At 39.0% G+C, this 15290-nt stretch overlaps 1 protein-coding gene across 1 annotated transcript; it reads left to right on the top strand.

The window, feature by feature from the left end:
* The first annotated feature begins 2070 nt into the window (after positions 1-2070).
* LOC127663504 (ras GTPase-activating protein-binding protein 1-like) lies at positions 2071-9929 on the top strand. The gene is made up of 12 exons (XM_052155106.1): positions 2071-2203; positions 3291-3407; positions 3745-3826; positions 3930-4103; positions 6452-6542; positions 6626-6716; positions 7196-7406; positions 7537-7638; positions 8030-8147; positions 8524-8652; positions 9011-9120; positions 9230-9929. Exons 2-12 carry the CDS (start codon positions 3313-3315, stop codon positions 9458-9460), a joined length of 1434 nt encoding a protein of 477 aa, XP_052011066.1. The 5' UTR covers positions 2071-2203; positions 3291-3312; the 3' UTR covers positions 9461-9929.
* Positions 9930-15290: the final 5361 nt, after the last annotated feature.

Genomic DNA, 15290 nt, shown 5'->3' with positions numbered 1-15290 from the left:
TATGTTACAAATTACATTTTACAGCACATGTTCTGTAATATGTAGTGGAATACATTTCAAAAGTAACTCTCCCAACCCTGCGTATAATGGGGGTGAAAAATCTTGAACACATTTGTTAACAGTTTCATTGAGGTTAGAGTTAATGCTTATGTAATTTCCGTCTTGCCGTGGTATTTAAAAATATATTTTGGGACCATATATTTAAAGAATTATTTTTAAGCCTCAGAGCCAGTGTGGCTAGTGTTCAATGAAGTTTGCTCTAAACAGTAAACATTTTGAAAAACCCCAAACAAATCGAACTCAAACATGTTGACATGAAAAACTTGCATATATATTTATAGATCTTTTTTTCCTAATAATTTATACTAAATCAGAAAATCGACAATGTTTGTTTATAAATTTGAATACAAAATATGTTTGTTTGAATACAAGTGTACATTTTACTTATTTTAAGTTGAACTCCAGTATAAAAGCAAAGATCTAGCAAGCTCTAGTACCACTTATATAGAGAGAATTTTCTGAAACATTTAAAAATTTTAGATATTTAAGAAAGCAGGACAATTATTATAACTTTTGTTATTACTTTTATGTTGTTGTATTTCTGACTATATAATTTTTTTTTGCATGCTTGAATTCATATCCTTTACTGAAGTAGTGTATTTATTGTGAGAAGCATACAGGTTTACACGCTGTGTTAATTATTTTCAATAACCATTATAGTTAACCTACTAAAATTTTAAACAAAAACAGATTCACGTCTGAAGTTATTTTTGCACATAAAGCACAAAGCAGTGGGAAAATTAGTTGATGGTCTCACTGGGGAATAGACAGTCATGGGAAAGCAGAGCTACAGAAAGCATTTACCCATTCACCAGGCTTACCCTCCCAGCCAGACACCCATGTCAGGAATCTCAAACAATGGCAACGCTCCAGCCAGAACACTGAGCTTAGTTCAGCCCCCTTCTGCAACAAGGAGGGGTGGAAACACTCTTCTATACACCTTCTTAAGCCTAAAAACAGAATAGTGGCACATATCACTAAAACCCAACATAACAAACTCGAACTCTAACATACAACTATCCATATACATAGCCTAATCTGACACAATCCAGGAGAGTGTAATAATTACAAATGAATAGCAAAAACTAAGATGCTCCTTTGTTTGTTAGATTAGCTAAACTCTCACTGTCTGTAGTCCAATCTAAAATCTGTTAAATCTAGCGGTTTGCTCTCATTATCAAATACAAATAGTGTCTGAACAGGCCGTGGGTTGTATTTCTGCCTGCCCAATCATCTTTTCAAATTTGTTCAGTTAAGTACTCAGCTAATGAGAGCTGCCGGAAGTTTGGTGGGGTTTAATAGATATGCTTTGTTTGCGGATTGATTAATCCTTAATTAATTGCAAACAAATGATCTGGATCTCTTGAACCACCAATTGTTCATGAGTGGGAAGTGTCGCCTCCTAGTGGACAATACATCTCAATTTATAGTAGCCCCCACCTACAATTATATATATATATTTTTTATATAAATAAGCTGTAGATAAAAGCTCAATATCGATGAAAGTTATATCACATCAGCAAAGACTCCCCTGCTGGTCAAATTGGTCGTTTGAAATTGGGAGACCATCTTTGTCCATCTAAGACTAGGAGACCATATTAAAACAGCAAAGACCAGCCAAACAGTCAAAAAGTTATCTTCCTTTGTACATTATTGTTAGGGTTTTTGAATTCACACGACCTAAAATAAGAAGTGTGTTAGTTTGTGTGTGGTTTAGCGTTTCTAATCTACACGGACATGACCTGGCAAATCCGTTGTTTCATAAAGCTACACAACAAATTTAGCTACTGCGCATCTCCACATTGAACATGTCCATGCGGCCCTAACAACCTAGCTTTGCCTCCGTTCAGTATCGTTTTTGCAACAGATCTTCAAAGTCGACTTTCATTGGCTAATTTTGGGGGCTTCTAAAGTGAACGAATGCTGATTGGCTGCAACAATCATCTACGACGATATGATTGGCTGACAGTTTATGCGGTCACTTAGCGGATAATTTAGTAGCAGCTAATGCGAGAGACACCGGCAATACACCGCACGCGCTGCCAGTGTCTGAGCTAAAATCCTAACAGCTACCGGCACAGGAGCTGCTTCACTAAAATCACTTCAAACGCAACCTCACACAAACATTAAAGATTCCCCTCTGGTAAGTTTTCAGAATTTGTAGTGCCCCATATTTAAAACAGGTAACGTTGCCTTTGTTCGCGAGATGTTATTAGTGTTCTCGTGCGGTTAGCTTATTGATTCTGTTAGCTCTTGCGCAGCTAATAGCCATGTGCTTGATGCGAAGTTTTCTATTTATTTAAAATAGTTACTCTCTCCGTTTTCATATTGCAACACAGCGGGTGATAAGTATTTGATTTATATGTGGTGCGTAGATGTAAACTTCAACGTTAGGCTGCCGGAGTATTATTTTTTTCTTAGTTCGACGCTTTGAGGATTAGCTTTAGCTACATTTGTCTCACCGCTAACCGACATTTCAGTCAAAGAGAGAGAGTCTGGTGTTGCCTCGTGTTTCACACCGTAATCATCGTCTTGTTTCGGTTTTAGTGGTACTCTTGGGCAAATTATCTGCATTTATCGTGTGTAAATGCATTGTTTGACGCCGATAACCGTCTCAAGCTAATTGGACAAAGTGCTAAACACGTGCCTAGTTCATTAATTACGATTTAAGAAAATCCAGTGATTCGCTTAAGATTTAGTCTGCCGGTGAAAATACTTCATTTTTAGCTATGTCATTTGGTCCATTATATGATCACAAATGAATTACACTTTGTGATTACGTACAGCGAGGCATCTGGTGGTTTCTGATAAACGGGCCTAGTTGAGCACATATCATAATGGATCATTTGAATAAATCTCATATTTCCCTTGGGAAAAGAGTCACACCGTATATAATGAGCATCTAAACCAGCGGATCCGTGAGGATTTAACAGCTGTTCACATAGGGTGCGACTTCATTCCCGGTGGAAATCTATGGAAATGGCTTCGACACTAACCGCCTCATTGCGTCTCAATCTTGATGGGCTTAACAAAGGATTTGTTTCAGTTTCACCGAAAGGTCTGTCGTGGTTAAGGGCATAGATTTGGCTTGAACATTGGGGGGGATTACAGTATGAATAATTTACATGTTTTTATTGATCATGGTATAAATATTGGGGGTGTTGTACTTGCTTATTTTTTTTTAATCCTCCCTGGAATCTAATGATCAGTCGTCCTTTTGTCAATTTTAGCTGAAAACGTTTGACCAAAGAAATGGTGATGGAGAAGCCAAGTGCCCAGCTTGTCGGGCGAGAGTTTGTCCGACAGTACTACACCCTGCTGAACCAGGCTCCCGACTACCTGCACAGGTTAAAATCACTTGTCTCCATACACAGCTGTTTTCTTGATTATAATTTTACCTAAAATTCGAACTTTACAGTGGCTGTTACATGCCACTCAATTTGAGTATGACGGAAATTACAGTAACTGAAGCCCCATGGAAGTTGGTTTTATAAGATCCATTTTAATGTAATTTCTCACAATCGCTCAATTCCAAGAATATATATATTTGTTTATCTTTGATAAGCCTCACAAAAAATTCTTAATGTACTAAACGATTCATCAGTTTCTCATAATCAGCTAATTGCATGCTTAAGAAGTGGTAATTTAACTTAAACTTAAAATGCTTATTGGAATCTTTCTTAGGTTTTATGGCAAGAACTCATCTTACGTACACGGTGGCCTGGACAGTAATGGCAAACCAGAAGAAGCAGTCTATGGGCAATCTGTAAGTGTTTTATTACCAGTGCTCCTCTTGCTGTGAATTATGCCTTAATGATAGTTGTGTTGCAGAGGTTTGGTGCTATATTTGTTTTTATGATTTTGTACAGGAAATCCACAAAAAGGTAATGGCCCTCAGTTTCCGTGACTGTCACACTAAGATCAGTCATGTTGATGCCCATGCCACCCTGAATGAGGGAGTGGTGGTGCAAGTCATGGGGGAGCTGTCCAATAACATGCAGCCCATGAGGAAGTTCATGCAGACATTTGTTTTGGCACCAGAGGTATGAACATTCCTTAAGTTATTTATATATATACCTTAGGTGAATTATACGTTTTATGGATCTGAAATTCTATTTACAATTAATGCAGCCACACGTCTTAAAAGCTTTTGTCTGCTTTGACAGTTATTTAAAGACTTGCATAATTGAAAAATATAATGTGCAAATTGAAATTTGACTTGGTGTGTCCTAAGACCTGTATTTTAGGCATCATTAATATTTTAGGTTACTTTTTACAGATTAACATGGTTCCCATGGTCATGGAAAATATATAAGCTTCAGATTTAGAAATATTTAATTTAATTAACTTGTTAGTAAGCTAATGTGATGTCAAATTTGTGAGATTGCTTTCAATTTGTGTTATTCATTTAGGGCTGGGTGACTATATAGAAAATTCATGATGTAATCAAAATGAGTTTGCTGACAATATAAAATTTAGTAATATTATGAACATCGCAATGAGTTAATGTGCCTTTATTTTGGCCATCAAGTTTCATAAAGCACGCATTAGTTGATGGTAGGCAATTTCAGTGTCAAAATAAAAGCTGCAGGTAAATACAATAGAAATGTATTGCTTTTAAAACCAATCTAGTCCTTAAAATAATGACATTTCAGTATTATAATAAACTTGGCTGGTTCCCACATTAATAATTTAGTATTATGCAGTATTCAACTAACTTAAATTTGTGGAGTGCCTTTTGCACACCTTGTTCTTTCACAAAAAATCTTTTAGTAAAGATGTATGAAGGCAAAGAATGCCTTTTTCTATTAAACTACTACGTATCAGTATCAAGTACAAATCAATGAATATAAAAGTACATATCAACAGGATTAGATCTCATTCTCCCTTGTTTTCATTTAGTGAAAAGCTGTGGGGAAACATTTTTTTTTACATAGATTTTCTTTCAATGCCTTTTAAAATAATGGGTCTGTTCTACAGCTGTGAGATTAATCTTTAAAAAGGTAACTATTTAGATTCAGACATCAACACAATCTTGTTCCTAAATGACAGTGATTCGTCTATGCATGTTCTCATTCCCATGGCATGCCTTTTGTAAGATGGTCAAATACAATTTTTAAATTTGCTTCGAGATGCATTTATAAAGGTCTTTATGTGGCATCTAATAAGCAACTCTTCTGCACGAGATACTGAACAAACTAGGAAACTTTCATATTGATTCCCAAACTGCCGGGCGCCGCAACGACTGGTGCCAAAAAAAATCTCTGTTTCAATATTTTAATAGCTGCTGATGCTAAAAAAATACTAGCAATATCAAGCTCTTCCACAATTCGGTTGCAACTCGCTGTTTGATTTTAGCGGGCTACTTTCAAACGCTCGCATACGTATAGTAACAGTAGAAGGACGGGCAAGTAGAAGTCAGGAACCGGCTGAAGTCAACGTCAAGTTTAATCAAACTCAACATAAAATAAACATAAGGACACACGTACAACATGGCCTTGTGCATCTCTCTCTCTCATACTGGCACCTCCGGCTCACCTTTATCTTGCTCTTCCGCTGATTCAGTTGATCTGGCCTGACTAACTCCTCACACAACTCTGGAGGGGAGACGCTGCCCTTCCAGCTGTTCTGTCAGCCGTTGGTCCACCCTGCCTCCCTTGAACCTGGTGGAGAGAGGGAAAGGGTGAGCGGAGACACACAAAGAAAGAGAGAAGAACTTGCTCGCCGGCTTTCCGGACACACTGTCGCTTGGTCCTCAACCATTCCTCCCTTGGCAGATGGCAGCGAGTCCGCCGACTCCTGGCAAACGGATCTGCTCCTCCCCTTCAGCGGATGGCAGCAGTTCCTCCAGCTCTTGGCGGCCGGCAGCTACCCCCTCCATCCCCAGGCATATGGCCACGGATGGTAGCGGAGAGGACTCCACAATGGCGCATTCCGGTTTTCAGCACCACTGTAACCGGATGAGGTGGTGTAAACTGGCTGAACAGTCAATGTAAAGTTTAACCAGATCTCAATATAAAACAAACATAAGGACCCACAGGCAACATGGCCACGTCCATCTCTCTCTCTCAGACTGGCACCTCCAGCTCCCCTTTATCTTGATCTCCTGCTGATCAACTGATTCAGCGCCGGCTGTGCACCATAGCGGCCTGGCCATGTCATCGTCACATGGATGTCTGCCCGTGCACTTGTGTCCTGTGATGAATGCAGCTGTGTTCGTGAACAACCAAATGTGCTCTTCATAGGCGGCAGCTCAGATTTTACATTTTTCTAAAGAATTTTCTTTATGTACCTATAGCCATTTTGTCTGTTTCTGCAGGTCATTATCCATTGTTGGACAGGACTAATAATGTTCGATGTGTTCATGTGTATTTCCATGTCATCTTTTTAGGGCACTGTTGCTAATAAGTTTTATGTACACAACGACATTTTCCGGTACCAGGACGAGGTATTTGGGGACTCGGACTCGGAACCTCCTGAGGGTAAGCAGCTAAAATTTATTTATTTCAGGGGTCTTTAATCTCACGGTGAGCAGATGATTTCATTCATCTACTGCTATTCACAGAGTCTGAGGAAGATGTGGAAGAGCTAGAGCGAGTGCACTCACCAGAGGTGGTCCAGGAGGAGCCTGCTGGATACTACGAACAGTCACCTTGGTAACCATTTTTCAGCAGTTTAGTTTTGCCAAATGAATGATTTCCCTTTTGAAGTAGTTATTTTATTTGTTTTGTAAAGATGTCGCAGAAGGGGTAAAGGAACGATGTAATTCTTGTTTATTCATATCAATTATTCTGAAAGTACTTCTGCAGAAGTGCCAAAATTAATCCATCTTGACCTCAATCTAGTCATATAGCCTATTATAGCCTAGAACACTTACGGTCATTGTTTTTAGATGGTTGATTTTTGACTTTGCTGGAGGATCCAAAAGACAAATTGAATTGTACAAGACAAAACTCAATAGATTTTTCACTGGAATTTACCTGTAGAATTAACCACCCATTGTAATGAATTATTACAATCTTCAACCTTGTCAAGTGTTTTTCAGTATCTAAAATGTGTGCTTAACCTGCATGCTGCCCTCTCCAATGAGAGATTTTTGGAAGTGTTATTTAATATGAAGTGTTGGCTTTTGCAGTGTGGAGCCTGAGGCCCAGCAGGAGGAGGTGTCTGTAACGCCAGAGACCCAGACTGAGCCTGAAGCAGAGGTGGAGCCTGAACCTGCAGCTGTGGAGCTGAAACAGGAGCCTGTCAGCCAACCCGAGGTTCACGTTGAGGAAAAGACACAAAGATCGCCCCCTTCACCCACTCCTGCTGACACCACACCCACCATGCTAGAGGACAACCGGGTAAGACCACACTCATTACCACCCCCCCAACAGACTTGTATTTCTAATTCTAAACTGTCATCATAAACTGGATAAGTGAGATCACCAGGGTTACAATACATTAAAGTCATCTGCTCTTTCTCGTTCTCAGCCATCTTCATGGGCTTCAGTCACTAGCAAGAATCTCCCACCAGGGGGAGTGGTCCCAACCACAGGCGTCCCTCCACATGTTGTCAGAGTCCCATCTGCTCAGGTAGATGCGCCCTTAATGGATCTTTCACGTAATATTTTGTACTATTCAGAGTCCTTTTCGGGATTAGGTTCAGACTTATCTGAAACGGCATGTTTGTCATGGTCAAGCTTCAAAATAACACAAGTATGATATTTAATACAAGTTCCATAGTATTAGCCAATAGTACTGGGTGCTGCAATTGGTTATAAACCCTTAATTCATGCTATGGAATAACTTGAATCTCAGCATTTGATCCCGTTTTATTTAAAAAAAAAAAAAATGGACATTCTCAATATCCTGCTGGTGAAGAATCCTTTAAAGGATGTAATTGTTTTGGGTTTCAATGCATAATAATCATAAATGAATGTACAGACAACAGAGAATAACTCCAGTGTTGTGTTTGTATCTTTAGCCGCGTGTTGAGGTGAAAGTGGAAACTCAGACCACAGCACAGAGACCCCAGAGAGACCAGAGACCACGTGAACCAAGACCAGGACCCTCTCCAGCACACAGAACAATAAGACCAGGAGGTGCACTATTAAACGCACATGTTATGCACCATACAGAAATAATGCAAAGGCTATCTAGCTGGAGTGCATTTAAACTTTTGTCTATTGCCAATATTTTTCCATACTGCTGCTTTACTTTTTAACTTAAAATTAGTTGTATAAGACGTTAGACGACTTAACAACTTTTGTATACATTTTATTGGCTCTGGCAAAAGTGCTTAAGGCAACCACAGCACAATTTAATGAACCTCATGTCTGCATATAAATGGCATTTCTTCCCACAAAATTGGAAGTTCGATTAAAGGCACAAATCATGGTTTGGCCACTAGCAACCTGAAAGGATATACATCATATGCAGATGGAAGTGTCATGTGTCTTATGTTTAATCTTTGGTTAGCTGTGCGAGAGGGTGAGGGCGGGGAGTCTGAGGTGAGAAGAACAGTCCGGTATCCCGACAGCCAACAGCTCTTTGTTGGAAATGTACCTCATGACGTGGATAAGACAGAACTCAAAGAATTCTTTGAACGTGAGTCTCTAAAAGCAATATACATAGAAATTCTGTGTTTTGGTGTGTGTGTGTGTGTGTGTGTGTAGTTCACCCAAAATATAATTTACACACCATGTTGTTTCAGATCCATATAACTTTCATGGAGCACTGAACATGTTAGGCAGAAAGATAGGGACTGACAGCCACGGTCTTTTTTTTTTTTCATACATTGAAAGTGAATGGTGACCAAGGCTGTATTACTTCAAAAATGTAATCATATAAGAGTGAGTAAGTGATATTTTTGGGTGAACACTCCTTTTAATCTGATTTCAGTTGTTAAAAACCAATTTATCCAATTAGGCAGTGTAAAATTATTTGCTTAATTTTTTTTCTGCAGAATACGGCACAGTCCTTGAGTTGAGAATCAACAGTGGTGGCAAGCTGCCTAACTTTGGATTTGTGGTATTTGACGACTCCGAGCCAGTGCAGAAGATTCTCAGCAATCGGGTATGTTTGAAATTCAGAAGTAGTGCGCTACACAACTTGCTCAGCTCTTGCATTTATTACTAATGGGAGATCACCAGAATGACCTTCAAATGTGCTCTTTATATTATAGCCTATTAAACTGCGAGGAGATGTTCGGTTGAATGTAGAGGAAAAGAAGACCCGCTCCGCTCGTGAAGGTGACCGGCGGGACATCCGCCCCAGAGGCCCAGGGGGCCCGCGTGACAGGATAGGTGGGTCAAGAGGACCACCTTCCCGTGGGGGCATGTCTCAAAAACCCAGTTTCGGAGCTGGACGTGGCACAGGACCCAGCGAAGGCCGCTACACAGGACCACGTCAGTGAGGCAGCTCCCACGTCATTCACTGCTGATGCAAGTCACCCTGGTTAACACCGATGGCTTCCCTTAATCCCTGTCTCCATCCTTCACTCCATGACCCAGGAGTGCAATTCTTCTTCATCAGGACTCTTCCTTTTATTTCTGAGTTTGAACTTGAATTTGTTGTAGAAAGACAAAACTACTTGAATTGGGGAAAGGAGAAACCTAGCATTTGGTTTTAGCGTTCTCTCCCTGTTTCTTAAAGGAACGTGTTTTACTGCTTGGGCAATCGTGTGTATTGCTAGCACCCGCTTTCAGGTCAATTGCAAGTATGGTTTTATTTGGGATTGTTGCCAAGTCAAATCATGGTTGTGTGTGAGTGACTATCTAGCATGTAAAGAATCCTGTTTGCCTTCTACTGTTGCACTTCATCAAGAATGACAACATATTTTAACAACTCCACTGTTGAGAGAACAAATAAACTCTATGTACTATTTTGAAGCATGGATGTGTCTTTCCTGGGGAGTATAAAACCATTTGAACATATGCAAATCCCATTTAAAAGTCGCAAGCACCTGAAGATTCTCATAGCGTCTGCTCAATCTCTCACCCTCTACTCTTATTGTTGGGAAGTGTTGGTTGTAACAGAAGTCAGTTTTGTGCCAATAGATTTCTATCACCCAGCCACCTAAATGAGATTCTGCAATATAAACAAATATGCCTGCCCCTAAACAAATATGAATAAGTTATATTACCGCTGTATTGTTTTCACTGGTACCTTATCCTGGCGGATATGACAGACAATTATCTTTTCTTTTCTCTGTGAAATTGTTTGATGTATCATGAGATTACTGGCTCTAATTATAGATTCATGTTTTTGCATCACATGAATCATGATTGTTGCACCTTGAAAATTGGAATAACAGTCAGTATGAGTGGCTGTGGCTTTGGTTTAGGTGTGTGTTGACCAGCATGTCTCTCAGCATTAGTATTCATTGAAGGGAAAGCACCACACACAACCTCTCTCTCTTGCTCCATTTTGAAGCCCACGACCCCATAAGCTCAAGATGTTCTCATACAGCTGGCAAAAACACACCAAGCATAAGGCCCTCCAGCTGGACACTCGCAAAGCCTTTGGCTCTGCAATACATCAGACATTGTCCCAGCTTTTTAGAAGTGTAATTACTGCTCTATTTTCTACTATTTACAACTTTTTCTGTGTTTCAAAATACAGGAACCTCCAGTTTTGTTACTAAAGTATAAGGTGTCCATAGCAATATAGGTACCTCTGCTTCTAAGCAGGGAGTAAAAATATAAATGTTTCAAATAGTGAAAAAATGTCAGCCTCCATGTTTCATTGGCTTCAGGCCCTATTGTGGTTTTCAGTGTCAGCTGTAATGTAAATCTTGTCATTGTAGTAAAGCACAGGGCAGCCTGGGCACTGGATGGTCGGGGGGTTTGCTCTTCATGCTACTCAAGCAAGGGGTGATATTGATTGTGCCTTTTGTGGTTCATGATACTCTTGCATAATTTAAAAGGCTTAGCTTGGATGTCCATTAGACTGAAACTGGATGTTTTCAAATGCAGCTATACTTTGCCTCTGGGAAATTTTAACCAAATGTAGGTTCCAGAGCCTGAATCTGCTTAATTGACTTTCCTCTAAAAATTGGTTTGGGTGTGTAAACCTCATAACAAGTAAATAAACAAATGCTGAAAGTTACAGGTGAAACTCGAAAAATTAGAATATCGTGCAAAAGTTCATTAATTTCAGTAATTCAACTTAAAAGTTGAAACTAATATATTATATAGACTCATTACAAGCAAAGTATTGATATAATTTTGATGATTATGGCTTACAGCTTATGAAAACCCCAAATTCAGAATCTCAGAAAATTAGAATATTGTGAAAAGGTTCAGTATTGTAGGCTCAAAGTGTCACACTCTAATCAGCTAAACACCTGCAAAGGGTTCCTGAGCCTTTAAATGGTCTCTCAGTCTGGTTCAGTTGAATTCACAATCATGGGGAAGACTGCTGACCTGACAGTTGTGCAGAAAACCATCATTGACACCCTCCACAAGGAGGGAAAGCCTCAAAAGGTAATTGCAAAAGAAGTTGGATGTTCTCAAAGTGCTGTATCAAAGCACATTAATAGAAAGTTAAGTGGAAGGGAAAAGTGTGGAAGAAAAAGGTGCACAAGCAGCAGGGATGACCGTAGCCTGGAGAGGATTGTCAGGAAAAGGCCATTCAAATGTGTGGGGAGCTTCACAAGGAGTGGACTGAGGCTGGAGTTACTGCATCAAGAGCCACCACACACAGACGGGTCCTGGACATGGGCTTCAAATGTCAAACGTCTTACCTGGGCTAAAGAAAAAAAGAACTGGTCTGTTGCTCAGTGGTCCAAAGTCCTCTTTTCTGATGAGAGCAAATTTTGCATCTCATTTGGAAACCAAGGTCCCAGAGTCTGGAGGAAGAATGGAGAGGCACACAATCCAAGATGCTTGAAGTCCAGTGTGAAGTTTCCACAGTCTGTGTTGGTTTGGGGAGCCATGTCATCGGCTGGTGTTGGTCCACTGTGCTTTATTAAGTCCAGAGTCAACGCAGCCGTCTACCGGGACATTTTAGAGCACTTCATGCTTCCTTCAGCAGACAAGCTTTATGGAGATGCTGACTTCATATTCCAGCAGGACTTGGCACCTGCCCACACTGCCAAAAGTACCAAAACCTGGTTCAATGACCATGGTATTACTGTGCTTGATTGGCCAGCAAACTCGCCTGACCTGAACCCCATAGAGAATCTATGGGGCATTGCCAAGAGAAAGATGAGAGACATGAGACCAAACAATGCAGAAGAGCTGAAGGCCGCTATTGAAGCATCTTGGTCTTCCATAACACCTCAGCAGTGCCACAGGCTGATAGCATCCATGCCACGCCGCATTGAGGCAGTAATTAATGCAAAAGGGGCCCAAACCAAGTACTGAGTACATATGCATGATTATACTTTTCAGAGGGCCGACATTTCTGTATTTAAAATCCTTTTTTTTTATTGATTTCATGTAATATTCTAATTTTCTGAGATTCTGAATTTGGGGTTTTCATAAGCTGTAAGCTATAATCATAAAAATTATATCAAATAAAGGCTTGAAATATCTTACTTTGCTTGTAATGAGTCTATATAATATATTAGTTTCACCTTTTAAGTTGAATTACTGAAATTAATGCACGATATTCTAATTTTTCGAGTTTCACCTGTAAGCATATTAAAAAGTGGATGTCAATATTCTTTGACTTATACATTTTGACAATGGGAAATGCTTGTGGGTGCATACTGCAGCCAACAGCACAAACAATAATTTCATAGTGTTTACATGCACACCAAGATGAGAATAAATGCAAAAATCAGCTTGTTTAAAAAAATGCACCTATGCAAGAAACTTGTGTTTACATGAGACTTGAAATCATTGGGTTATAGAATGCAACAGTTTTGTTCCAGAACTAAAAATACCATAATTTTTTTCCGTAGAGGAACTGATTACTATCGGTTGCTTTTAAACTTCTAAAGACAGGCCTACCCTAGCTCTGAGGTTGCATCTCCTGTAGCCATCAGTCTGTTATTTCAACTTCATTATTTATTTTTAATTGTGTTTTAACAGCGGAATTCCAGGTGAAGAACAACACTACCCATGGTCCTTTGGGAAAATCCACAGATCAGTGAGATGCATCTAAAGAGCCCAGCAGCGACCGCCCACTTCCACAATGCACTGAAATTGACGCAATTGAGGACACTGTTGTAAACTATTCTATGATTTGACGTAAAACCACACAATGTGTAGGCTGGTAAAGGTGTTTACATACAACTTAAAATCAGGGTAATGGGCAAAAATCTACCTTTGTCTTATCTTTTTATTATTTATGACCATACTCCGTTAAAGGAAAACTGTTCAAGGCATTTACATGACCATATATGTTTTTTACTTTTTAGGCATACTCGGTATAAAGATCAAATATGAACTAATCTCGAAAGTCTATGTTTCCTTGGGCCTACTTAATGCTACATCTAAAAATCTAAACAATTATTTAATTATTTACTTTTCATTAGAATTTGTAAAACAAAATAAAAAATATTAAAGATATTTTTTAAAGAAATACTAAACAAAAAATAAGCCCCAGTCTATATGCTTTACATATTCATATATAATGAGCAATAACAGCACACTTATCACACATAAACACAATCTCAAGACAGTTTGGGAGATGGCACGGGAAATATTTCATGTCCGTTTTGCCCTACTAAAAATAGCAGACATAATTTTAATTCAGAAATGGAAGAAAAAGGTATAATCAAGGCATTATCTATATGAATTGCATTTGTATGTATTTTTTAATAAATTAATAGAATAATAAACAAAACATCAGCATCACGTCATAGGCATGAGAGGTAGCAATAGCCAGCCAGCTCTCACAAACGTCATAATTCTCACAAACAGTTCAGATATTTTAGTTCAGAAAACCTTTAATAGTAGAATTAAATTTAGGATTATGACATATTTTAATAAATATTGTGTTATGTACAGATATAGCAGAAATGGTACATTCCTTTTTTTCTTCAAATTGCTCACATTTCTGTACAAGCCAAAAAATATACAATTTTAATTTTATTCATGCAAAATTCCATGTTTTAGTATTTGAACATAAAAGTAAGTATTTGCTGCTGTTGTTTTTTTGTTTGTTTTTTTTTGCACAGATTAGTGCAAAAAAAAAAAAAAAAAAGCAAATGATTACAATCCACAGTATAAGCAAATAAACAAAAAAATTAAGGCCATTCCAACTTGTGCAAAATTAAAACTCTACCCACAGTTTTGTGTACATAGGTTACAGTGGTGGCCATAAATATTGGCACCCTTGGTAAATATGACCAAAGAAGGTTGTTTATCCTTTTGATTTTTCATTAATAAGTAAAACAATAGAAATGGGCAAATATCTCATTATTAAATACATATTTCCATAATTATTGGCATCCTTTTAGTCAATACTTTTTGCAACCTCCCATTGCCAAGAAACCAGCTCTGAGTCTTCTCTTATAATGCCTTAAGAGGTTGGAGAACACCTGACAAGGGATCTTTGACCATTCCTCTATATAGAATCTACAGATCCTTCAAAATCAGAGGTCCATGTTGGTAGACTCTCCTCTTCGGTTCACCCCACAAATTTTCTATGGGGTTCAGGTCAGGGGACTGGGATGACCATGGCAGAACCTCGATTTTGTGGTCAGTTAACCATTTTTGTGTTGATAGTGATGTTTGTTTTGGATCATTGTACTGCTGGAAAATCCAACCAGGGCCCATTTGAAGCTTTCTGGCAGAGGCAGCCAGGTTTTGATTTTTTTTTTCTGTAGGTATTTGATAGAATCTGTGATACCATGTATCCAAACAAAAGGTCCAGGACCTCTGGCAGAAAAACAGCCCCACAACATTAAAGATCCAGCACCCACATTTAACCGTGGGCATTTGGTACTTCTTCATCTCTGTGAGCCAAATCTATCTGGTGTTTGCTGCCAAAGAGCTCTTTTTTGTTTCATCTGACCATAGAACCCAGTCGCATTGTGAGTTCCAGTAGTGTCTGGCAAACTGAAGACGCTTGAGTCTGTTGATGGAAGAGAGCAGAGGCTTTTTTTCTTGAAACCCTCCCAAACAACTTGTGGTGATGTAGGTGATGTCTGATATTTAGTTTTGAGACTTTCTGACCCCAAGCCCCAACAAATTTCTGCAATTCTCCAGTTGTGATCCTTAGAGATTCTTTGGCCAATTTAACCATTCTCCTCACTGTGCATGGAGACAATATAGAGACACATCCTTTTC

This window comes from Xyrauchen texanus, chromosome 23, assembly GCF_025860055.1.
Source record: "Xyrauchen texanus isolate HMW12.3.18 chromosome 23, RBS_HiC_50CHRs, whole genome shotgun sequence".
NCBI lineage: Eukaryota > Metazoa > Chordata > Actinopteri > Cypriniformes > Catostomidae > Xyrauchen > Xyrauchen texanus.
The sequence above is the reverse complement of the archived record's forward strand: the minus strand, read 5'-3'. Positions and strand labels throughout refer to the sequence as shown.